The sequence below is a fragment of the Eschrichtius robustus genome, chromosome 6 (genome assembly GCF_028021215.1).
Source record: "Eschrichtius robustus isolate mEscRob2 chromosome 6, mEscRob2.pri, whole genome shotgun sequence".
Classification (NCBI taxonomy): Eukaryota; Metazoa; Chordata; class Mammalia; order Artiodactyla; family Eschrichtiidae; genus Eschrichtius; species Eschrichtius robustus.
The window spans coordinates 62,622,370-62,647,157 of NC_090829.1; the positions used below are offsets into that span (position 1 = coordinate 62,622,370).

General features: G+C 44.4%; 1 protein-coding gene across 1 annotated transcript in view; it reads right to left on the minus strand.

Moving 5' to 3' along the window:
- Positions 1-503: 503 nt before the first annotated feature.
- Positions 504-24,788, minus strand: part of KLHL6 (kelch like family member 6) — a 53,992-nt gene continuing 29,707 nt past the window's right edge. The window contains exons 3-7 of the mRNA XM_068545427.1: positions 15,911-16,360; positions 8,816-9,053; positions 3,906-4,108; positions 2,156-2,369; positions 504-805 (exon numbers count right to left, since the gene is read on the minus strand). Coding sequence (XP_068401528.1) covers positions 504-805; positions 2,156-2,369; positions 3,906-4,108; positions 8,816-9,053; positions 15,911-16,360 — 1,407 coding nt within the window. The remainder of the gene's footprint in view (positions 806-2,155; positions 2,370-3,905; positions 4,109-8,815; positions 9,054-15,910; positions 16,361-24,788) is intronic.

Below are 24,788 nucleotides of genomic sequence, written 5' to 3' on the forward strand. Positions count from 1 at the left end.
TTGTTTTGTTTTGCCTTTTTCATGTTCTGAGATAGACAACATGACAGAACCTACACTAACTTTGAAATTGGAAGACCTGGGTTTAGACTCCTGGTTTAGCTAACTTGTAATCTGACTGACCAGGGGCAAATCACTTAGCCTCTCTTAAACTCGGTTTCCTCACCTGTAAAATGGGAGTAATAAAATCCAGTCACCAGGTCGTTTGACGGTTAAAGGCATTGGTATACAAAAGTGCCCGGTATCGAACCTGGCATGCGTGGGACGGGTGTGTCTTGAATGTCAAGTATTACTCTTCTTTCCTCCTGAGGTAGGTCTCACAGACAGTCCTGGCTGGTCTCAAGTCCCAAAGCTGTGACTTCCAAGGAGCCGCCATGGGAAGCCGCGGTGAGCCCCTGATGTATGCACGGCCTGTAACTCAAGCCCCGCTAGCTGCTTTAGAGGGACCGATGCGGGGGAGAGGGAGGAGGGCTCCCCGCGTGGCTCCGCCCTCCGCGCTCCCGCAGTCAGACCGACACAGCTCCAGGCACGATCCTCCGAATGTGGGTGTACGACTTCCTGATGGTGACACTGCCGTGGTGCGACACCCCCCGGGGCAGGACGCACTCCTCCGTCAGTTTCTGGGCCTCGGGGTCCCAGCACAGCACCGTGGCGATGACCTCGTTCTTCTCGTCCCGCCCCCCAGTGATGTAGAGCCGGTTGTTGCAGGGCGCGATGCCGCAGCTGGCCCTCTCGTGGCTGAGCTGGGTCACCAGGCACCAGCTGTCCTCCAGAGGGCTGTAGGCGTACAGCGCTCTCATGGCCCCTCCTGAAGAGGAAAGGAAACACCGTGGGCATCTCACTGTTTTTCTGGTTTTCGTCCCCGTTAACCACTAAACTCCTACTCCTGGTTAGGTCAAGTCTACCATCTTGCCAATAGAAAGAGCAAATTCATGGCTCTCCAGAAAGCCAGAATGGATAACTAGGGGCAGCAAGTCTCATGCTGGAAACACTTCACAGCCCTTTAAAGTCTGCAGCCAGGTGCTAATCAGGTTCTGAAGGACACCTGGCTTCACATGCCTGCCAAAATGTACCATAAGACTGCTTCCTGGAAGAAATACCACCTGGTGCATCAGATAGGCCCAGCTCATAATCCCAGCTCTGTCACTTTTGGATCTGTAAGCATGAGCACCAAGACCACGGTGGTGATAAGAAATCAGAAGGACCATGCACATAAAGCACCTGGCAGAAGGCCTGGTGCATGGAAGTCTTGCATTGTATTGATATACATGGCAGTGACTAGAAGTGGTGGCATCTCTAGGCTGAGCATGACCTGGGACACCAGCCCAAGTTACCCATCTTGAGATTAGACCTTTGGGACAGAGTCACTAGTCTGACCATAAAGACACAGGAAACCTGAAGCAAGAGAGAGAAGGGGTTTTGCCTTAATCTGTTCCCATATTTTGCATTCAGGAAGCCTTCTCTGATTAGCTCTTATTTGCTGAAGTTATTTATTTTTGGTATTTCCTTGATCAGTAGTTCTCAATCCTGGCTGTACGTTAAAATCACCTGCACATTGAAAACACCTGACACTGTGGCCAGCGTCCTCCTTCTCATTCTGATATTATTGGTCTGCACAAGCCCCAGCTACCCATATTTTTGGAAAAATCTCCATAGATGACTCTAATGAGTAGTCAGGGTTGAGATCCATCACCCTTAACAATTACATGCCAACTGTGGTCTGGCTAGTCAGGCTTTCCTTCCAGCTAAATGCAACCTTTCAGAGCCCCCAAAGCAAGTGGGAAGAATAAAATTCCCATGAACACAAAATAAGAAATAAAGATAGCTACCATTTATTGGGCACTTATACGGTGCATATTTCAATTTCTGTGCATTGCTAATGCTTACAACACACTTTGTTCCCAAAGAAATTTCTCGCTCCTCCCCTGGGCCCCATTGTCCGTCTGTCTTGTATGTCTCCTAAATGTGGGCTGTTTCTGTCTCCAGAACTGCAAGGTAAATTCCACCAAGGCCTGGACCAATCCCATCTTCTCTTCTTTTCAACCCCACCCACATCACCCAGGAACTCAAGAATTCCCAGGAGGGCCTCATGTGATCTATCTGCAGGGCTGCAGGTGTAGGGGACCCTAGTTAAATAAGAAGCCATTTGCTCACTTACCAACCACATAGATACGGTCCCGGAAACTCACTGCATTGATGCATTTAGCCTCTACTGGCATGGTCGACTTTAAATTCCACTTATTGGTTGAAGGGTCGTAACACTGAGTCTTGTCCGTGGCCAGTTTCCCATTGGGCCCTCCCCCAATCACATAGAGCTTCTTCTTATGGCTGGTGGCTGCGAAGGAACTGACATGGATAAGGAGGGGCGCAGCCTGCAGAGACACAGGGCACCGGGAGAAGCTGTCAGTGACACTGCCCAGCTTGCTGCAGTGGCTAACAGGACACAGGCCAGGAGCCAGGGGACACAAGCCAGGGAATCCTTTGCCTGAAGTCACAAGGCCTGTGGGCCTGACTCCTCTGAGACACAGAGAGGATCAAAGCATACATTTCCCACCCTCCCGCCAGGCTCCAGATGTTTCTAGCCTGTTTTTCCCAGAGTCCAGTTCTCAGGGCAGGAGGGGTGTACAGGAATAAGTGTTTATACAGATGAAACCAGCCAATGTTGGAGGAGAATGCTTTCTCAGACATGCATATTCATATTTATTCATGTGCTCCTTCATTCAAAAAGTTATTTACTGAGTGCCTACTATGTGCCAGGCATTGTCCTTGGTGCTTATAGCTAGGAAGAAAAGCTGGTATAAGGGTTTCAGGTGGCCACAGGTAAGCATATTCTCCCACTCTGGGGCAACATACAGATCTGAGGGTTAAGCCAGACTTGTGTTTCCATCCTGTGAACCCCAGGGCACTAAAGGGGACTTTTAAGAGCCTCTTACCCATTGACATAACCCTCTTGGGTCATGGAGCAACTTTGTGATGGGACTTAAACTGAGAAGATCTTGGGCACAGCCTTATAAATGTTAAGGGCTCCCTGTAAAGTTCTTTTCAGGTTAACAGATCTTGGCTGGATGCCATCATGACCTGTCTACCTTTGCTTGTGCCTGTGATGACCATGTTTCACACACCCCAAAGCTGGAACATGCTCTGACATATAATCTGATAAGGAGAAAGAAAATTTGAAATTGGGAATAATCTGGAAATAGAGGAAGTGAGGTCACCTTACCTTTGTGTGTGTGTTGGGCGGGGGTAAGGATACTTAACATGAGATCTACCCTCTTAACACATTTTAAAGTGTAAAATACAGTATTGTTATCTATAGGCACAATGTTGTATGGCAGATCCCCAGAGCTGGTTCATCTTGCATAACGGAAACTTTATGCCCATCGATGAGCAATGCTTTGCCTTTTCTTGAGTATGATATATACCTGAGATTGCATTGCTAAAGTCTTGTTTGAAGGCACGCAAATGGTTCATCACTAATAGGTAAATAAATAAGGGCTGACTTCTAAATACTACCAAATGACTCTGGATTCAACAAACAGTGTGGTCAAGAGATCCTGGTGTGCCCAATGTGGAGAAGACAAGGGCAGATGGCATCGGAGGAGACAGAGACTCTAGGCCAAGACATGCAGACCAAGACAGGATCAAGCCTCCCGTCTACATCTGGGGTTCTGGCCAGGATAGGACAGGTACCCACCCAGAGCTCCCCCACCTGGAAGGAAATCATTTCCGTGACCTGATCAGCAATGCTGACTCGATGGCTCCTATGAGGAGGGAAGCTCAGAGCCACCAAAAATGTTCTCAGTGGGAGCAGAGCGATCAGAAAGCCGTATACCTACATGGGCAGATACCTTTTTTTTTTTTAAGCTTTGAAGCAATAATACAGAGTTACTCATAGAAATAATCTATACCTCCGACCAGCAGTTGTGGAAGGGGTCATAGGTCTCCACGTTGTTGATCCTCTGCAAGCCATCGAAACCTCCGATCACGTAGACTTTGCCCCCGAGCACCACCATCTTATGCCTCCAGCGGCCTATGTTCAAATACTCAATTTGAATCCACTTGTTGATTGAAGAATTATATTTCCAAACATCGTGCTGTGTTTCTTTGCCCCCTAGGAGACATATAGAGCATTTAAGAAACCACTGATATGTCAGAAATGCAGCTTCTCCCATAATTTCCCACTGGCCCAGAAGTGTTAAATCCCCAGACGAGCACCAACCCCCACCCCATCCCCTCAGACAAAAGAAATCATGAAGGTGCATGCAGTGTGGTTGCCGGGACAGAGCCTGCACAGGGAGACAGGGAGACACAGTGTAAGGCTGGGGTGGATCATGCACTGGGCTGTGCCATGTGTCACCTCTGTGCTGTGAGAATTCAGAGAAGAGGAGGCTCTGTGAGCTAGGTCCAGAGAAGGCTTCAGGGAAGTAGTACCCAACTCTGCCTAGGCGAGTGGGGACCAACGGGAGCCTGGACTCCAGTGTTTGTGAGGCTCAGGGGCAGGAAGTCAGGCAGGACAGGTGAAGTTGGACGATTGCAGGTGGGGATAGTAGGGCCTTGACCAGCGGGCAAATGAGAAAGCAGCTTAGGTTCTATGTTTGCTTATTTATTCAAATAAATACAAACCTGGGAAAATCACCACGAAATCTTACAAAATTCTCTTGGTTCATATCTCTGATCTATATAAAAACATAAGTGAGGTTTGTCCTACTTTGAAACAATTTCTATTGGAACAGAATGAGATGCTCACAACAGATCATTTGAGAGTGAGCTGGTAAAAAATTTTTTCAAGGCAACTCAATAAAGAGAAAATATGTAATTCAGTTAGGGAGAGAGACCAAGACAAAGGAGAACTGACTCTTTTGGTGACTTTAATAAAATATTTTAATGACTTGGTGTTTCCATTTCCCCATCAGCACAGAGTACTACCAACTACCTAAAACAAAGGGTGTACCTTTCAGACTAAAATGTGCACTAGTGTGGAAATGAATATCATTAATGACGCTCTGTGTCACGGGTAAGTGTTTCTCAAGGGTGGAGCCCAGAAGTGGGATTCCTAGGTCAACGGCGTGCCCACCTTGAATTTTTACAGGTGCTACCAAAGAACCTTCCAAAGCTGTCCTGGTTGACTTTTCCCCATACCCCACCCACAGTGGATATTAGGAAGGTTTTTTTGGTTGGTTTGTTTTGCTTTACAGCCTGAGAGAGAAAAATGATGTCATAGTTTGGTTTCCCCTGGCTGCTAGGGAGACTGAGCTTCGTCCTCTCCTGTTATCTTTTTGTTCATGTAGTTTAACCATTCTGGGGGAGGGGGGTTGTATACCTTTCAGAGGTCTCTATTCAAAACACTGTGATATTGATCCCATTCAGGTAGTGTCCAAAATTATAAAATAACTATACACTTTCAAAGAAATGTATGCAAACTTTATTAAAAAGGGGGGAAAAATGACAATTTTTTTTACTTCAGGATGTAAAAGAAGACCTGATTAACTGGGCAGGCATATCATGTGCACAGATGATAAGACAGGTTACTGCAAAGATGTCAACCCTCCCCAAGTTAACCTGTATATTAGGTGCCTTCAGGGCTTTTCATGGATTTCAGGACATGAAGTGACCATTCTAAGCTTCATTTGGAAGAGTAGATTTGGGAACATTTCTAAGAAACTTTTGAAAAAGAAGAAGGAGTAAGAGAGCTCTCCCTAGCAAATATCAAAATATACTAAAAAGCTATGATAATAAAAAGAATGTGCTACTAGTATAAGACAAACTGATCAATTAAAAACAAGGTACAGAAACAGACTAAAAGATATAGAGATTATTAAATAAATGGCATTAGAACAATTGGCTATCTGTTTAGAGAAAAATTTAGATCCCTATTTCACATTATACTTAAAATAAAATTTAAACGTAAATACTATAGAAGTAACTGGAGAATATATAGGAGAAGATGTTAATGATCTTGGGGTGGGGAGGGGCTTTCTAAGCATGACAAGAAACCTCGAACATATAGAAAAGAAAGTTACTATATAAAATATAAATCAAAGTTAAAAGACATCCACTGTCTGGGAGAAAGTATTTGTAATACAAATAGCAAAGGATATATAATAAGAACTCCAAAAAATTAATAAGGAAAAGACAACCAATAGAAAAACAAAGGGTAGGAACAGATCATTTTTCAAAAACAGATACGTTTAGCTAATAAATATATGAAAATATATTCAACCTCATTAACGATCTATGAGTGTAAATTTACACACCCGAGTCTATTAAAAATGTAATTGATAATAAAAAATGTTAACAAGGATGTAGAAAATGGGAGCTGACATTCATCATTGGTTGAACTGTAAATTGGTACAAACTTTCTGGAGGACAATTTAGCAATATCTACAAAAATTCTAAATTTACACATCTTATGACCACTTCCAGGAATCTCCATATATCAGCACAAGTTCATAAATATATGTGTATGAAAATGCCTATTGCAGTATTTTTTTCAGTGGGAAAATAAAAGCTGAAAAAAACTATGGTTCATTCATTCAATAGACAGCCCTGAAGCTGGTGAAGTGAGCAGTAATAACAATCCTCACAGTAATGATAATGACGACTAACACTGCTGAGCTCTCACCACGTGCCTGGGATTGTGCTGCACTTTACATGTATTATATTGCTTAACACATACAGTAGATCAATTATACCAACATGTAATGACGTTCAGAACAGATTGTTAGTTGAGTACACATTTCTGCTGATTTAGTACAACAAGCATGCTTTCATGTATCGCCTGTATCATTTTTATTTTTTTAACGTTTTTATTGGAGTATAATTGCTTTACAATGGTGTGTTAGTTTCTGCTTTATAACAAAGTGAATCATTTATACATATACATATATCCCCATATCTCTTCCCTCTTGCATCTCCCTCCCTCGCACCCTCCCTATCTCACCCCTCTAGGTGGTCACAAAGCACCGAGCTGATCTCCCTGTGCTATGCGGCTGCTTCCCACTAGCTATCTATTTTACGTTTGGTAGTGTATATATGTCCATGCCACTCTCTCACTTTGTCCCAGCTTACCCTTCCCCCTCCCCATGTCCTCAAGTCCATTCTCTAGTAGGTCTGCATCTTTATTCCCGTCTTGCCCCTAGGTTCTTCGTGACCTTTTTTTTTTTTTTTTAAGATTCCATATATATGTGTTAGCAGCCTATATCATTTTTAAAAAGACAACAACAAATTGAAGACGGACAAAAGACAAGTTGTAGAATAAAACACTATGTGTAGTGTATGTGGCAAAGACTGACCGTGATTACCAAACCTGTCTTTTCCTCCTGGGTACACAGCTAAACTACATTTCCCAGCCCCGCTGCATGGGGGGCGGGGGTGCAGGGAGGGCATGCGGCTGGTTCTGCCAATAGAATGTGAGCAGAACTGATGCCTCATGTCCAGGCCAAGGCTGTTGTGAGCAGGTGTGCCTTCGCAACTTGTTGGGTTTCTCTCTCTTCCCGAAATGCATCAGGCTTGAAGGTCACGTCTGGAAACAGCTTCATCATGAGACAGAAGGAGCCTGGGTCCCTGAATGACTGAGTGGAGCAGGTGCTCTCCCCCAACCCACACATAATACTGTGGTGATTCATTGAGATTTAGGGTTTGTTACAGCAGCTGGCATTACTTACTCTAAGACAATGCAAAACCATTTTTGTAAAAAAAAAAAATTAAAACATGTAGGATTGTAATGGCACAGAGAAACTGCCATATTTTACTTTACACTCCCTGTATTGCTTAAATCTTCTACAACAATTAAAAAATGTTTCTATAAGATAAAAGAAAACTAAACCCCTGTCTGTGGTATTAATAGACTCAAAGAAGAACTGACCTGCCCTTTATCTTGGAGGAGACCAGCTCTGGGAATAAGCTCTTTCCAAAACAAGTTCAAATTAAAGAAAACCTCCAAGAGAAGGGAAAGGGATGTTTGTCTTTTCCCTTGGTGCTGCAAGAAGAGCTAGGTGGCTTTTGATGTCATGGGAGAGCATGAGACTCAGAGAACATGGATTGGAATCCTGCCTGACACTTACCAGTGTGTGACTTTAGGTAAGTTCCATACCTTTCTGAGCCTCAGTTTTCTCTATTTGTAATCCGGAGATTAAAATCACCTACCTTATAGAGTTGATGTGAGAGGCAATAATTAATTGCTACCAAAGAGTAAATTCATCTACTATGCTGTAAAGATGGTAGAGATTACATCATTTAATAAATATTTATTGAGCATTTACTATGCCCAGACACAGCGCTAGGTATTGGGAATACAGTGTTGATTCATGGAATTTAAGGACTAGTGGGAAACAGGCATAGAGCAGTTATAAATAATTAAGCAAACAACTTAGAAGTAAGAAATGAAAAAGTACTGGATGCTATTGGAGCATCTAAAAGTAAGACCTAATAAACTTGAGGGGAGAGGTCAGATTTGGGGGGAAGAGCAGACATTTTTATTCATTACTGTATTCCCAGTGGCTAGCTCAGTGTCCTATGCCTATAGCAGACACCGAATAAACTCTAGTACCACTTTCCTTCTTCCTTTTCCATGAAGGAAGTCCTACCTGCCTGCTCCTCCAGTTCCTACTACAATACTGCTCAAGGATTAGGGTTCACTCAGTAATTATTCCCTCTCCACGATAAGACCATCTGAGTGCCTTGTTTCCATATCCTGACCCAGTTAGTGCTAGATCAGTGCCATCCACAGTAATTCTTCTGGGATGGTTGCCTGGCTCTCACTCAGGAAAACACGTAGTGCCTTGGGGGCTGGCTTTGGCATCACGTGGCTTCTGCTTACCTGAGATGTAGACCTCATTTTTCAATGTCACGCATGCAAACTCCACCCACTTCTTATTCTCACTGTCCAGCTCGTGCTCTGTCATGGGGAGCTTGGCCACCTCCAGGCGGCTGCGCCTCAGGGGGTCCAGGCAGGTTACCTCCGCCACAAACCGTTCATCCTTCGTGCAGCCACCGATGATCATGAACACCTCAGACTGGAACTCATGCATCCTGGGCTTGGTGCGCTCCGAAATGATCTGGAAAACCAATGCGAGTACAAAAAGGCAGACTGGCACGGTGGTTCAGAGCTCAGGCTATGGAGCCAGAGGAGCAGAGCCCAATTCCCAACTCTGCCACTGTAGGACCATGTGACTTCACCTCCTTGGGCCTCAGGTTTGTCTTCTGTATAATGGAAATTTTAGTGGTAACAACCTCATGGGTTTGTCATGAGGATTAAATGAGATAATATATTTAGTGTGCTTGGCCCAGGGGCCTGATGTATAGTAGGTACTCAATAAAGGTTATCGGTTGTAGATTTTGCTGCTTTTTAAGAAGTTCAGGTCGGTCTACCATCAAATGCACTTTCCTGCCTCTTCCCTATTGCTTGGTCAGAAGCACTGAATCCTGGAATTTCATTTCTGGCCACCTTCCACTCCCCCCTGGTTTCAGTTTCTTGATGATATCCCAGACTTTGCTCGCTACCAGGCCTTTTCTGGAAGAGAAGTCCTGACAGTGGGCACATGAGAGCATCCAGAGACTTAGGAGAAAAGAACCAAAAGGGAGCAGGGTGTGTCCAAGGAGGTTGGGGGACTGGGTCCCAACATCAAGCATATGACCCTTCAGAGCCTTGAACAAGCAAAGAAATCCATACCACAGATATTTGAACCCAGCTGAAAGAGCAGAGGTTTGGAGTCAAATACACCAGAGTTCCATCCTGGTTCCACCACTGATGGCCATGTGACCTTGGAGAAGCAACACAATCTCTGTAAATGCCTGTGATCATTCCTATGCTACCATGCCACTGTGAGCATTCACGAGGTTGTGATGTAGAGAGCTGAGCAGAGCACCTGGCACATGCACGGCCCTTGATAGCTAGTCACGGCCGCAGGAGCGGTGGGAGATGTCATATTGATGTTATTAATGAAAAGGGAGAGCTGCCCTCCTCCTGGTTCCAGCCATCCCTGGGCTTGATGGGGAAGGTTCTACAGGATTACTGATGGGAGACAGAGAGGCAGCAGCACCTATTTCCCACATGGCCAAAGCAGCTACTCTTTCCTACAAGGTTAAGCTGACCTAATATGGATTATGGAACTTCAATCTTGCCCACAGATGGTGACAAACAGTTTACCTGAGTCCACAAGTGGTGAATCCAATCAATAGTCACATGTAATCAGATCAGCCAACACCCAACATCTACTTTCCCAGAAGAGACTTTGTTTTTCTGTGCCAATAGTCAGATACAGTAAATTCTGCATCCTCAGTTATTGAGGCCAGACCATGGCCATAAAGTCTGTGGCAGGGCTCTCCTTTATGGGTCAGCAGAAAGGAGTCGGGGGGTGTGTGGCAGGATAAATCCTGGGCAATGGGCTGAGACTGAGGGCACTGACAGTGGAAAGGCCAGCTGGGATAAGCGTGGAAGGGGTGGTCCCGAGAACTTGGAGGCGCTATGAGAATACCAAGCTGGTAGGAGAGGAATGAGCAATGAGTTGGCACCAAAGACAAACTTGGCCAATCTGAGATTTCTCCCTCCAGCCTCTAAACCTTCCTTCCCACAGCTGAGGTACAACCTCTAGCACCAATCTGGTCCTCTTGCAGGGAGGATTTAGGGATTATAAGGCAATGCTTAGAGGACAGCACTAGCCTCTCAGAATTGGTTCCCTGTGACCCTTACTCTGGTTCTGAGAGCCAAGCCTCAGCCTCCTCTCTGAAGCCCCCCATCTTATTCACAGTGTCTGCTCTCCTGCATCAACAGCCTGCTGACTAGCAGGGGACCAAACTAGCCGTGATCTTACTCCTGACTCCCAGGGCTGGCATCCTGGTCCTGAGTCCTGGCCTGTGGAAGACTCTGCTCCCACTGACTGAACCCTGCATTCCTGCCTGCTGTCTGGATCTCCCCATAATATCTGTCCTCGATTTCCCACACTACCTTCCCAACCACTTACCCTGTAAGCCACTTGACATTATTTTCAATGTCATTTTGTTCTTTCCTCCAGGAAGCCATTCTTGCCTTTCCACACCTGTTCCCACAGTCCTGAATTTCCCTATCACGGCACTTTTCACCCTCATGTAATTTATTCTAATGTCCCTGATGGCAGGGATTTTGCCCTTTTCTCCAATGGATCCTCAGCACCAAGAACAGTGCCTGGAGCTTGTGGGTTTCCATAAATGTTGGCTGAATGAATGAATGAATGAATGGGCAAGTTAGTTAACCCAGGACCTGACAAAGATTTTTTTCCCCAGTCTAGATCACTGTGGTAACCAGCTTCCACAATGGCCCCCAGCAATCCCCACCTCCAGGTATTTACATCCTATGTTGTTCCCTCCACATTGTTCCTGGGTTGATCTCTATGCCAATAGAATACAATAGTGTTGGTGTACCACTTCTGAAATTAAGTTATGAAGGCACTACAGCTTCCATCTTGATAGCTCTCTCAGTCTTTCTTGGGTCATTTGCTCTAAAGGAAGACAGCTGCTATGGAGAGGCCCAAGTAGCAAGAAGCTGAGGCTTCCAGCCAACAGCCAGCAAGGAAGTGACGCCTGTCAACAATCCTGTGAGGGAAGGTGCAAGTGGATCCTCCAGCCCCCTTTGAGCTTTGAGATGACTAACTGCAGCCCCAGCCAATAGCTTGACTGCAACTTCAGAAGAGACCTTGCGCCAGAATCACCCAGCTGAATCACTCCCAGATTCCTGCGAACTGTGAGATAATAAATGTTTGTTGTTTTAAACAGCTGTTTGGGGATAATCAGTTGCACAGCAATAGATAACTAATACAATCATCTAGTTGATGGGACTGGCTGGGTATTGAGACCTGCCTTGTAACTCGGAACCACAGGACTGCCAGATGGTGGCACCATTACCAAATTGTAAGTTCAGCTACGTTTTGCAAAATATTGACCCCAAAGGCATGACAAACGCCAATCTGAAGTCAGAGATGGGCAAGTTTGTTGCAGACACAGGGAAGTAAGTGTCTGTCAAAGAATCACACGCAACAATCAGGCCTACACAGTTTATTTTCAGATTGTTAGAAGCAGAGCAAAAAAGTTTCCCCTTACTGACTACTCATCGTCCAAAGAACCTATCTGAGAGGACCAAACAGAAGTGACCAAACTGCTTGGATAAAGCTCCTCAGGGTGAGCTTCTGCCCCGCTGCCCTCAGGAGTAGGTCCTCCTGACAGCACACATATCAGAGCAGCCTTTGGTATAGATCAAGTTGGTCCCTGGAAACTTAGGAGGCAATGAAATGAAGGGGTAACTTTCTCTGCTCCAAAAGACCTCTCCCAATGAAGGTACCAGCTACTACTCCTAAATCAAATGTAAATTGACATTTGCTTTTAGGGTTCTAAAACTTCCTTCTGTTACCACTTCCATGAGTTCAAAGGAGGGACAAGGTTAAAATGGGGAGATAATGATAGGACAAGCAGGGCTATAGTTTGGGAAAGGAAGGTTAGGAGGAGAAATGTGCTCACAGAGTATCCTCCAGGCTTACACTAGTGTCATTAGGAATAAAGCGAAGGTCACACAAGCAGCGAGAAGGCTGGGAGTTTCAAGGAATCAACTAGCAATGAGACACAACTCAGAGATCACAATGGTTGGTTGGTTCAGTTACCTAGACTATTAAATAAGGATGAGAAAATGCCTTGAGCAGGATTTGGGGCAATAAGGCAGAAAAAAACTAGGACGCAATGAAAAGAGAGATTTTAGCCTCAGAGAAAGAAAATGCTTGATTGTGGGAGATAGAGTACCATAAAGGAACTGAGTGAGAATAGGAACAGTCTTTATTTCTGGGGCACTTATCATGTGCCAGACACTGTGCTAGCACATCTCATTCATTATCTTATTTAATTCTCAAAACAATTCTATCAGTTGGTAGATATTGTCTTCCCCATGTTACAAGGACTGAGCCTTACAGCAGCTAAGTAGCTTGCCCAAGGTCACACTGTAGGTAAATTGTGCAGTCAAGATTAAAGCCCAGATCCACCTGACTGGGAGCTCAAGTTCTTGACATTTTCTAGTTATCAGAATTCTCTCTCCTCCTAAATCCAAAGCTTATAATCCCACTCCCCCACCCCCACCCCACTGTAAATACAAAAGGCAGAGCAGATATTTCATAGCAGCAGTTTTGCAGAAGACAGAGTAGGGACATTTTATATAAGAGAAAAGCCTTTATCACCTGCATTTCAGCGAGTTAGGAAATGGGAAGCAGAAACAAAAATAGCAAGAATGTTGGAAGTACAGTTGATCAAGACCCTGTACTTTGGGGTTTTTTTTAAGTTTTTAAAAAAATTTATTTATTTTATTTTAGGCTGTGTTGGGTCTTTTGTTACTGTGCGCGGGCTTTCTCTAGTTGCGGCGAGCAGAGGCTACTCTTCGTTGCGGTGCGCAGGCTTCTCATTGCGGTGGCTTCTCTTGTTGCGGAGCACAGGCTCTAGGCACACGGGCTTCAGTCGTTGTGGCTCGCGGGCTCAGTCGTTGTGGCGCATGGGCTTAGTTGCTCCACAGCATGTGGGATTTCCCGGACCAGGGCTCGAACCCGTGTCCCCTGCATTGGCAGGTGGATTCTTAACAACTGAGCCACCAGGGAAGCCCCAAGACTGTACTTTAAATGCTGAACTGAGAGCAGTTGCAGAGATTGATCTTGTCTTCAGGAATATGAGGGCTTTCCCAGTGCTGAGCCACCTGCCAGTGACCCACATATCCAGCATGGGACCCTTGTGGTTATCTGGTCTTCCTCTGTCAGTCTGCTCATCACCCTTCATTTGCTTAGTGTCCTGTCTTCTCTGAAAGACCATAAGTTTAGTAAGGTAGAGACTGTTTTGTGGTGCTTGGTGCCATGTCTGGCATATAGTTGGTGTTCAGGATTTATTTGTGAAGAATGAAAGTATAGCATATGAAATTATAGCACTAATGACAATAATAGAAAAAAAAATCTCAAATTAGTGACCTTCATTTCCACCCTAAAAAACTAGACAAGGAAGAGCAAATTCAACCTGAAGTAAGCAGAAGGAAGTAGTCAAGATTAAGGTAGAAATAAATGGAACAGAATATGTAAAGACAGTAGAGAAAGTCAAGTGAAACCAGAAGCTGGTTCTTTGAGAAAATCAATAAAATTGATGAACCTCTAACCAGACTGATCAGGAGAAAAAAGGAGACACAAATTACCAATATCTGGAATGAGAGCTGTGACATCACTACAGATTCTACAGATATTAAAAAGGATAATAAGGGACTACTGTGAACAACTTTATGCCAATAAATTCAGCAACTTCTATGAAATGGAAAATGCTTTGAAATATACAAACTACCAAAGCTCATTCTAGAAGAAATAGATAATGTGAATAGCCTCCTGTATCTATATAGCTATTAAAGAAATACAGTTTGTAGTTTGAAGTTTAAAACCTTCTCACATACACAAAAAATTCCTCCTGGTTCTGATAGCATTACTGATAAATTCTACCAAATATTTAAGGATGTGTTTGCAGAGTGAATAAGTGACAATGGATCTGAGGACAACACAGAACTAGAAGAGGACAGACAGAAAAGAAGGGGCTCCCAAGGGGTCTCTGAAAGACAATTCCTAAAACTATTTTGGCTAATATTTCTACCAATGGCCTAATGAAGAAGGCTTGGTAGCCTACCTCAGAACCATTGTATAGCGGTATACATGTTTGGCTGTTCATGTGTACAAATGTAACAAACTGCCCCTCTATCATTACTTACTGATTATTTTGTTCCTCTCCACTAAGCCTATTCTTGTCTTTATAAAGTTCTGAATATAACATTTCTTCTGGAATTGTTAAGGAGAACAGGGTAGATACAAATGATATGTTTATTCACCATCTTGGTACCCATTTATTCATTCAACAAACATTAACCAATCCCTTGCTATATACCAAGGACTCTCCTAAGGTCTGGATGAAAAGTCCAATAAGACATATTTCCTACCATAACAACCTCCCTGTCTAGAGATATTTACAGATGAGGAATTCAATGGTTAATATGCAGTGTTTGGTGCTATGATAGAGCAATGCTCCAGTGCTATTGGACTGACAGAGGCCTCTGGAGAAGGTGATGCTTAAACTGAATTTTGAAGCTGGAGCAGAAGTTAACGAGATGAAGAAGAGGAAAAAGTCATTTGAGCAGCACCTGCATTAGCCTGAAGGCTGACAAAGCACGTCCACTTTGGGAATTACAAGCAGTGCACTCAGACTGTAGCAGGAGAGAGAGGTTGCAGATGACACTAGAGCAGCCAGCGAGCAGGAGGCCAGGCTCAGAGAGTTTAGGCAGAAGCGTGGGCTTTATCCTGAATGTGGTGGGGAGCCAGTGAAGAGGCTAAGCCCAGGAGTGAAATGATTAGGCTTGAGTTTTAGATCATCCAGCTGATGAGTGAATTGCAGGGCGGCCAGATTGGGGGCAGAAAGCCTAGTTTTGAGGAATTCTCAGAGGTTCAGGAAGGAAGTAATGAGAGTCTGAACCTAGGTAATGTCAGGGGAGATATAAGAGTCTCAAGCTTTCCCCAGAGTGGACAAACTGGGAAAGCAGCAGCCCTGTGGAATGGCGACTGGACAGGGCACACTCCCTTCATGTGTGTGTCTCCCCCACCAAACTCCCGCCCTTACACGACCGGAAAGAGGAAGGATGTGCCAGGCATGGTGCTGGGTGATTTCCAGATCTCACCTAATTCTCTCGGTAGCTGTCTACCATGTAGTATTATCAGCATTTTACAGATCAGAAATCCAGGGCTTCTGGAACTGCCTGACTCAAACTATAAACATCTACAGCATCTACTTCTTGATGCCCTAAGGATTTGTGAGCCAGTCTCACCTGTATCTCTGGGAGGTCTGCTAATTCCTTCACTTCACTGGTTATATACGGCGTCTCTCATCATCAACTCACCTCATTGCCAGAAAGGTGGTACATCCTGGCTTCCTGTAGCAGCGGGAAGACCTCTGGGCATTGCCTGATGAGAGGATCCGCTTCCACCATCTCCACAAAGTACCATGGGTCCAGAAGTGGCAAGCGCACGTTCTCCAGGACATAGGGGAGCAAGCAGAGTCGTTCTGACTGTTTGTGCCTGACCCAGCTCATCACAGTCTCAAACACCTGAGACTCTTCTGTTACATAAAGGTCATCGCTCTTCAAGATGTGGTACAGAGTATCCACAGGAAGTTCAAGGAACTCTTCGGAGTTCAGAATCTGCACAAAGTTCTGGATGATGTAACTTTGAACCTGCTTCTTTAGACTGTCCAAGGAATGTGTGTCTGCCAGCCTCAGTATTCCAACACAGTTTTCTGGGTTCAAGGCTTCTGTGAGGAAGCTCGCACAGGCATCCACCATCCGCAGGAACTAAGAGAACAGAAGGGCAGCAAATCAGGCCAGAAAATGACTAGTCCGCAAGGAGGTTTATCAGTGAGTTGTGTGTAGCAGCAAAAATTTAGAAACAACCTAAGTGACCCACAATAGAGGACTAGCTAAATAAATGAAAATACATTCATATTTTTGACAGCTCTATGGTCATTAAGAAAGCATGTTGTAGAAGAATACTAAATGACATGGAAAATGTTCATAATGTATTAAGTTGAGAAATCCATTCACTGAATCTTGATCAAGTGTCTAGATTTAATCAGCAATTTACAGGAAACATAGGGGAAAGAGGAACATCTTAAATGACACCATGCGAATACAATCAGCAAAACCCAGACTGTGGGAAACTCTACAGAGCAACCAGTTCAGTTTCTTCAACAAATACATCAAAAGGAGAAAGAGAAAAAGGGGGGTGGGGCAGGGAGGGAGAGCCGAAGCTCTCCCTCGAAAAGAGATTTAAAAGATATATCAACCTACTACAAAGTATGCAGCTTATTTGGATCCCTGATTTAAACAAAATTTTAGAAGAGAAATGTTTACAGTGACCAACATTTGGTGATATGAAGCAATTATTATTAATTTTAAGTGTGGTAATCATGTTGTGGTTATGCTTAAAGAAAACTCATCTTTTGGAGCTATATACTGAAATATTTTCAGGTGAAATGAGAAGGCACTTCACAAAGTCATACATACATTATGATCCTCTTTTTATAAAGAAAAATATATATTGAATATAGGCATAAAAAAAGACTGAAGTATATAAACCAAAATATTAACAGTTGTTATCTCTGTGTATCAGGTATCTTGGGACAAATTATGCTGCAGTAGCAAACAACCCTCAAATCTCACGAGCTCACAACAATAAATGTTATTTCTCACTCACATTACAGGGCTCACAGGGCTCTTCAGTCCAAGACCAAGGATGATGGAAAAGCTCTTGACATGCCAGTTTTGTGACAGAAGGAGAAAAAAGATGGCAAACTACACAAATGCTCTTAAAACTTTTGCTCAGAGGTGGCACATGCCATTTCCACTCACACTTAACTGGCCAGAGTAAGTCACGGGGCAAAATTTGTTGTCAAGGCAACAATAATCCTCCCACAGAAACAGGTCCCATAGGAATAGATGGAATATACTGTATAAATAATAAAAGGCACCACACTCTGTAATAACACTATGAGATTTTTTTTTCTTTTTTTCCCTTTTTTCTTTTATTTATTTATTTATTTATTTGGCCGAGCAGTGCAGCATGTGGGATCTCAGTTCCCCGACCAGGGATTGAACCTGTGCCCCCTTCATTGGAAGCATGGAGTCTTAACCACTGGACTGCCTGGGAAGTTCCGAGACTTTTTTTTTCTTATTTTGTTTATTTATATACTTTTTAAATCTTCTAAAATGAATAAGTAACACTTTTGTAATAAAAAATTAATTTGTAAAATTGATTGGCTTCCATGTCTTATTTTTAAATTATCATCATCTTCATAAGAATATGAGTCCCATATGCGTATACAGCACTTTACAGCTTACAAAGCCCTTTTGTATTTATCATATTATTTAATACTCATTTTACAGATGAGATGTCTCAAATGCATCTGTCCATTCTATTTGCTGCTCTCTGGAGCTTAGCTTTGAAACAGTTTAACTTCCTACCTTCCCTCCTTGTCCACTGGGCCCTTTAGAGGGTCAAGTTCTCAATGTTCTTGGTTTGATCAGTTAGAAGAAGGATGGAAAGAGGGAGGCTGAGGGGACAGGGCCTGTTGGGGAGGGCTGGTCTGAAGACGGGGCCTATTGAGAGTACAGACGGGCAGACCTGACCAAGTGGGAGGGTACAGCCTGCAGAGGAAAAACTCTAATGACAGGAGCTGGGGGTGGTAGGGTTATGGGGCCTGAAGGGAGGGGACAGGACCGGTCTTAGGATGGACCATATCGACTTAGGCTTTGTTCTTCACTCCAGAGCATTCTAGGGGGCACACGTCCCTAATATGGGGGGATCAATCCCAATTGCAAAATATTATCATACCCTGTCAGACCACACTTTTCAATTGTCAATTCAGAAAACACTGACCTGATGGTCGATGTTGGAGAAAGCCTAAATTCTTCCTCAGACCACCCTGTGTGCTGGCCCCAACGGCCTGCAGATCTGCTCCTCGCATGAGCAACTGAGCAAACAGTTGAGACTGAGAAATCTAACACCTGTTTAGTTGTTTGCAGATTTTCAGTTCAAAGAGTAAAAATATAAAACCGAGACCAAGGCTCGCTGAGCCCTCAGAAGCTGTAACCAGAGCCCTCTGCGGCTCTGCCCACAGAGACATCATGAGGGCTGAAAGGGAACTCACTTAGACGGCAGCCTCCAGAGCAAAACGGCAGGTACACCTTGCCAGCATTTGCCTGAGAGAAAGATGATATGAAAATCAAAGAGATTTTCTAAATATGTAGACTGTCTCTGGGCGGCCACCTAAGAACCTGGTAACAAGGTTGCCTCTGGGAAGTGGAACTGGTGGGCGGAGTGAGGGTAGAGAGGGAGAATTACCTTTCACTGTTTACCTTTTTGTACCCCCTCCAATTGGGTGCCATGTGGAGGAATTATCTATTTAAAATAAATGACATTTCTCACAAGTAGAGAAAATACTAGAAGGGAATACCTCAAAATGCTAATAGTGGTTATCTCAATAGAGTTTTGTAGATAGAGTTATTACAGTAGTTTGTTTTTTAGACCTTGCTGCACAGACCAAGTTTTCTACACTGAGCATGAAGTTGCTTTTAAAACCAGGAAAAAATAAAATAAATACTTTCTTGTGATTTTCAAGTACACAATGAGAAAATAAAATAAAATGTAAAAAAAAAAAAAAGGGCTTCCCTGGTGGCGCAGTGGTTGAGAGTCTGCCTGCCAATGCAGGGGACGCAGGTTCGGGCCCTGGTCTGGGAAGATCCCACATGCTGCGGAGCAACTAGGCCCGTGAGCCACAACTACTGAACCTGCGCGTCTGGAGCCTGTGCTCCGCAACAAGAGAGGCCGTGATAGTGAGAGGCCCGCGCAATGCGATGAAGAGTGGCCCCCGCTTGCCACAACTAGAGAAAGCCCTCGCACAGAAACGAAGACCCAACACAGCCAAAAATAAATAAATAAATAAAATTTAAAAAAAAAAAGAGCGCATACTATGTGCCAGGCCCTTTATGTTTACCAGCTCATTTAATACAACAATACTATAAAGTAGATATTTATTATCATTGCTGTTTTATAGATGAGGAACAGATTCAGAGAAGTGAGGTAATTTCCTCAGCGACTTACAATGAGAGGTAGAGCTAAAATTTGAAATAGTCTTTCTCAGTCCAAAAATGCATGTTTTTACGTTATTTCAAGTTGCCTCCGGTCAAATAGTGTGTGCATGGGACAAGGGCTTGGCAGATGCCGAGGGTCATTTGCACACTTCACTGGAAAACTCAGATGGTCTGATCTGTCCAGACCGAGGAAGGCCTGGCTGATAAGATGCCAGTTGCTACCCCTGTGTGATGACCACCAATGAGCAAAGAAGGGAACAAGGAAGGAGAATAAAATCAAGTACCAAAGCTCACACGTGTGAACAACAGTGACCCAGACGTGTCTCTCCCCACTCAGAAACCATTCATCCACCTGTTCTTTTCCCTAATATGTACTGAGCATTATTAGATCATAGGCCCTCAACAAGGGCTGGGGGTACAGAGGGGAGCAGAAAGAGACACAGTGCCTGTGCTCATCAGAGAAGGTAGACCAGTGCGGGAGGCAAGCAGGAATCAAATAATCACATGGAATGTGTAGAGTTACAGCTAGGATAAACACTGTGTAACAGTTCAGTGATTCCACTGCCTGGACTGAGAAAGTCCACTCCTACCCCTCAAGCTGTGCCCAGTGTGGCTCTAAGTCAGCACTGGGACTCTCCCTGATGGAGTCACATCTGTCTACTCACCTTCTCCAAATAGCCCTAAGCTCACCTGTCACAGTGCCTTTCTATGCTCACACCATTACCTCAGCCAGGACTACCTTTGTCCCTCATCACTACCTACTAAAATCCTGCTCTCCTCACCCAAGCAAGTCTGACTCTGGGGCCCCACTTTTAAAGAAAGGACTCAGGATAGCTTATCCTAATTGCAACTGAGAACTCCCCTTTTAAGTTTACCTCAAAAGGAAGGAAGAATGAGTACCATGGCCACCACTTTATCTACACAGGGCTGTTTCCTTCATTCAGAGTTGTTAGATCTGGGACCAACGGATGCTCCAGAGAGTTTTTGAACCCCTACGTTGTATGCAAACATTTGTTTGCACATGTGACATTTTTCTGGGAATTGTGTTTGCGGGAGACGCTGGGTGGCTCTCTGGTATCCATCCACCAGAGGACAAAGCCAATACAAGAGGGAGAGCCAACCTGAAGGACCAGAAAGACACAGAGCCAGAGTCTTAATCAGACTGTGCTTTGAGCCTTCCCTGCCTCTGGACATTTTAAATTCTGGGTCGATACTTGGTTAAGAAGGAAGAAGGGGAATGGAAGAGAAGGGAAGGGAAAAGAAGTGGAGAAATCCTACCTATTCATGAAGTTCTTTCTGAAAAGCCACTTCCTCCTTCATGGTTTCTTCAACTGCCCAACATGGAATCAATTCCTCCCTCCTCTGGGCTCTACTAGGCAACTCACTTGCCCCTCTAGCAGAACACTGTACTGCCTTGTACTATGGTCAAGCATCTCAAGGGCAGGTTCTAGGTCATCCGTGTGTTTTTATTTCCAGCAGCACCTAGCACAAACTCTGGCAAAAGGAGAGAAAGAAGGGAAGGAGACAGAGAGAGAAAGAAAATATTTTTCAGATACCTAGTAGGTACCAAGATCTGTACTAGACAATTTCCCATCCATTATTTTGTTTAACGAATAAATTTTATTTTTTAATGAATATATTTTAAGTAGGTATTAATATCGCCATTTGTACAGAGGAGGAAATAGAGCATTCAAAGAGTTGAGTGTGTTGCCCAAGGTCACACAGCTGGTAGGTGGTAAAAGTGATACTGGAGATCACCTGGCTAATTATTCTCACTGAGCATCACCCTGCCTTTGTGACTGTTGCATTGTTGAGCTAACAAAATTCCAGGAGAGTCTGAAGAGGCCTTATGAGGAGAAGGGTGAGTGGGGGTTCTCCAAGTTGCCTACATTCCCTCCAAAATATGCTTCAATAAACACTTTTGAGTGTGAGGGTTGTGTAGGGCAGCATCATGGGATCCCAACCAATGGCTGGGAAACTGCTGATGTGCAGGGCAGTCATGGGGACAAGAACTTGTTCTCTTTAAAAATATCTGGTTTTGCTTCTTCATATTTAAGATTATTTAGGACTTTAGGGTAAGTTTTCTGTCTCAGCCTGTCCCAGTGACACATGAACTTGTTTATTAAAACTGAGTGATGACAGATAATGGCAACAGATAGTCAACTTCCTATTTGGGAGAACATGTGAGTAAAAATTGACACCCAGGCACCTGACTCTCTAACAGGGAGACTAAAAATACAATCAAAGAAACCACTTGAAACATGGTTGCAGTTCCCATGAGAAATGTCTGCCTCAAAGAGAATGCACCCCTCCCTCCCCATCTCTACTGCCCCTCTTCTGCTTCCCTTTATGCTCTCCAAAACCAGGCATCCTGAAGAACTTCACCACTGTAATTCCACAGCTCACTAGAGGTTCCTTCCACTCCAGAATAACTGAAGTACTATTTTGGTCCAAATCAGGAATTCCATTGACCATAGTCCCTACGTGGCCTTGGAGTTCTTGCAAAGGGTCTATAAAGACATTGATATTCTTACCTTCAAGTCCCAACAAATCAGTATATGTGAAGAGTGTGTTAGCTGTTGATGAGATGAATAAAATTCAAATTTATTTGAAAGTGTTTCTGAATTCATTGTGAATTTTGTCACTATTTTTGTCTTCCCAGACAATAGATACTAAACGTAAAGCCATTCTCTTGTGAGGTCTGTATTGGTATTAAAGAGGGGTCTTCATACAAATTGTAAATTACCACTGATCCTAATCTTCCACCTTTGCCTCTCCCTCCCTCTCAAGCCAGACACCCGCCTCTGACTCTGCAGGAATACACTCTCCCACCCCTTGGATGGCCTCTGCTCCCTCCAGACTTTCAGTCCTTCCTCTAGACTTGACTGAAAGGTCTGCCGGTTCCTGGAAGCTATACAGGGTGGGCAGGAAAGGAAGGAGCTAAGACCTGCAAAAGGCCCACTCACTAAGGGGAGCAGGTTCTGGGGGACTGGGGCACTTAGAGGTTCACCTACCTCAGAAGTGGAAACAGAGGGAAAGGGGAGGGGCAGTGCCCAAGGGAGTGGCAAGTTTGGTAGAGACTCAGGCAACAGACAGCCCCTGAGTGCCCAGAGGACATAGTGGGGGCCCCAACAGGCTAGCAGGGTGCAACAGGGAATATATGTGGGCTACACTAAGATTCAAGGGGATACATGTGGGTCACACTAAGATTCAAGGGGCAAGTCACAGCTGCGGCTTAGTGACTCAGCCCAGGGAGAGGGTGAAGGCCAGGGAGGGACATCATTGTAAGGATTAAATAGAATGAATGTGTCTGGGACGTGGTTGAGGCTCAGGATGTTGGGGAGTTGAGTATGTGTGCGTGTGTGTGTGTGTGTGTGTGTGTGTGTGTGTGTGTGTGTGGACACGTGAGTAGGGCACAGAAGAACGTACCTAAGCAGGAGCCAAGTCCTGAGAAGCAGGTCTATGAATGCAGACAGCTGCAATAGGTGGGGTAGCAGGTAGAGAAGGTGAAACCTTAAGTCTTTGCTTACAAGTTCCTTCTGCCTGGAATACGTTCCCCCAAACCCAACTGCCACTTGTTGAAATCCTACCCATTCTATGAAATCCACCTCCTTCAGAGCCAGAAATTTCTCAATTTCTACATTCTGCCTTGGGGTCTGGAAGCTCATTGGGAATCCTCGTTTTTGAGGCTTCAAGGGTAGTAAATGGAGGCAGGTACAGGAGCCAGAAGTTCTGGGTTTAGACCCCAGATCAAAGCTCCACCACTTGATGAGCTGGACTCTCTCTGAGCCACAGTCTCCTCATCTGGAAAGCGTTGGGAATAATAAACCCACCTTACAGTCTCATTAGGAGGGTGTTACCTGGCTTGCTCACTCTCAGAAATACTGTCAATATCAAATGGGATCATGTAGGGGAAAGAACATGATAAATTGCTACTTAAATGTGATTTATATTTACAATTTTTATCTTTATTTCCCTTTGATAGTGTCTCACAAAGTGCCTTGAACATAGCAGATACTCAGTAATTTGTGGTAGTTAGGTAGCAGAAAAAGTCAGAATCTGGTAGCAACGTGGATTGTATTACAGCTAAAACCCCACATCCCACTTCCTTATTCCACAATCTATAAACAGCAACTAGGGCATTCCAGGCTTACTTACTCAGGGAAGGGTGAAAGGGTAGATGAAAGAAGACAGTTTTGGCTTTTGTGTTTCTAAATACACTTTTAGAACTTACACTAGAAAAATAGTTTTGAAACACCAATTAGTGGTAATAACTGGGCCCTTTGACCTTCAAAATCCAGAATCCTAAAGAGTGTGCACAAAGGTTTATGCCAAAACAGTAGAAATAGGAGAATGGATGATAATATAAGAGTCAGCTTTTCCCACACTGGAGGAAATAACGATTCTCAGGCCTGAAAGAGAGAGAAGAAAGGGAAAGTCTAGTAATGGAGTGAGAAGCAGGTGTGGGTCCCTGGGATGGTTCCTCTGTCTCAGTGCAGGCCAGAACTCCAGAGTAAGGGGGATGCTGGAAGCCCTTAGAGGCTGTGGATATGAGAACAAAAGAACATGTACCCCGACTGCCGAGATGAAATCAGAAAAGCAGCAGGCCAGTAGAGCAGCAGCAGAAGAGAAACTGGAGTGTGTTGTTTCTAGACAAAGCGGGCCTAGGGCAGCTGCTCCGAGTTCTCCACAGTTCCAGATTGGCACAGGAGAGGAAACGGATGCTTCTTGTGTTGCCCCTGAGAGGGACATGGAAATACTGAGAAGACTGGCAGACCTGAAGAGGCCTTGAAAACAGGACAAAGAAAATGCAAAAAGACCAGCAAGGACTGATGGCCAGAACCAGGTGGGACTGGGGACTTTCAGTTGATGCCAATGGGGAAGGGGTTGATGATCGAGAGAGAGACCGATGGGAATGTAGACACTCCAGGAGGTGTCAGCATGGACCAATGATGCAAATGACCACGGTAAGCCTGAGCCAGATACCCCTTTCTACAATGTTCTGGCACTGTGTAAATGCACCCTGCAAATATATAAGCAACCCAAATCCTGAATTGATAAGGCTTTCCTGAAGTGGGTTGTCATAAAGTTGACTACAGCTTCTGCCACTGGAAGAATGGGAAGCTCAGAA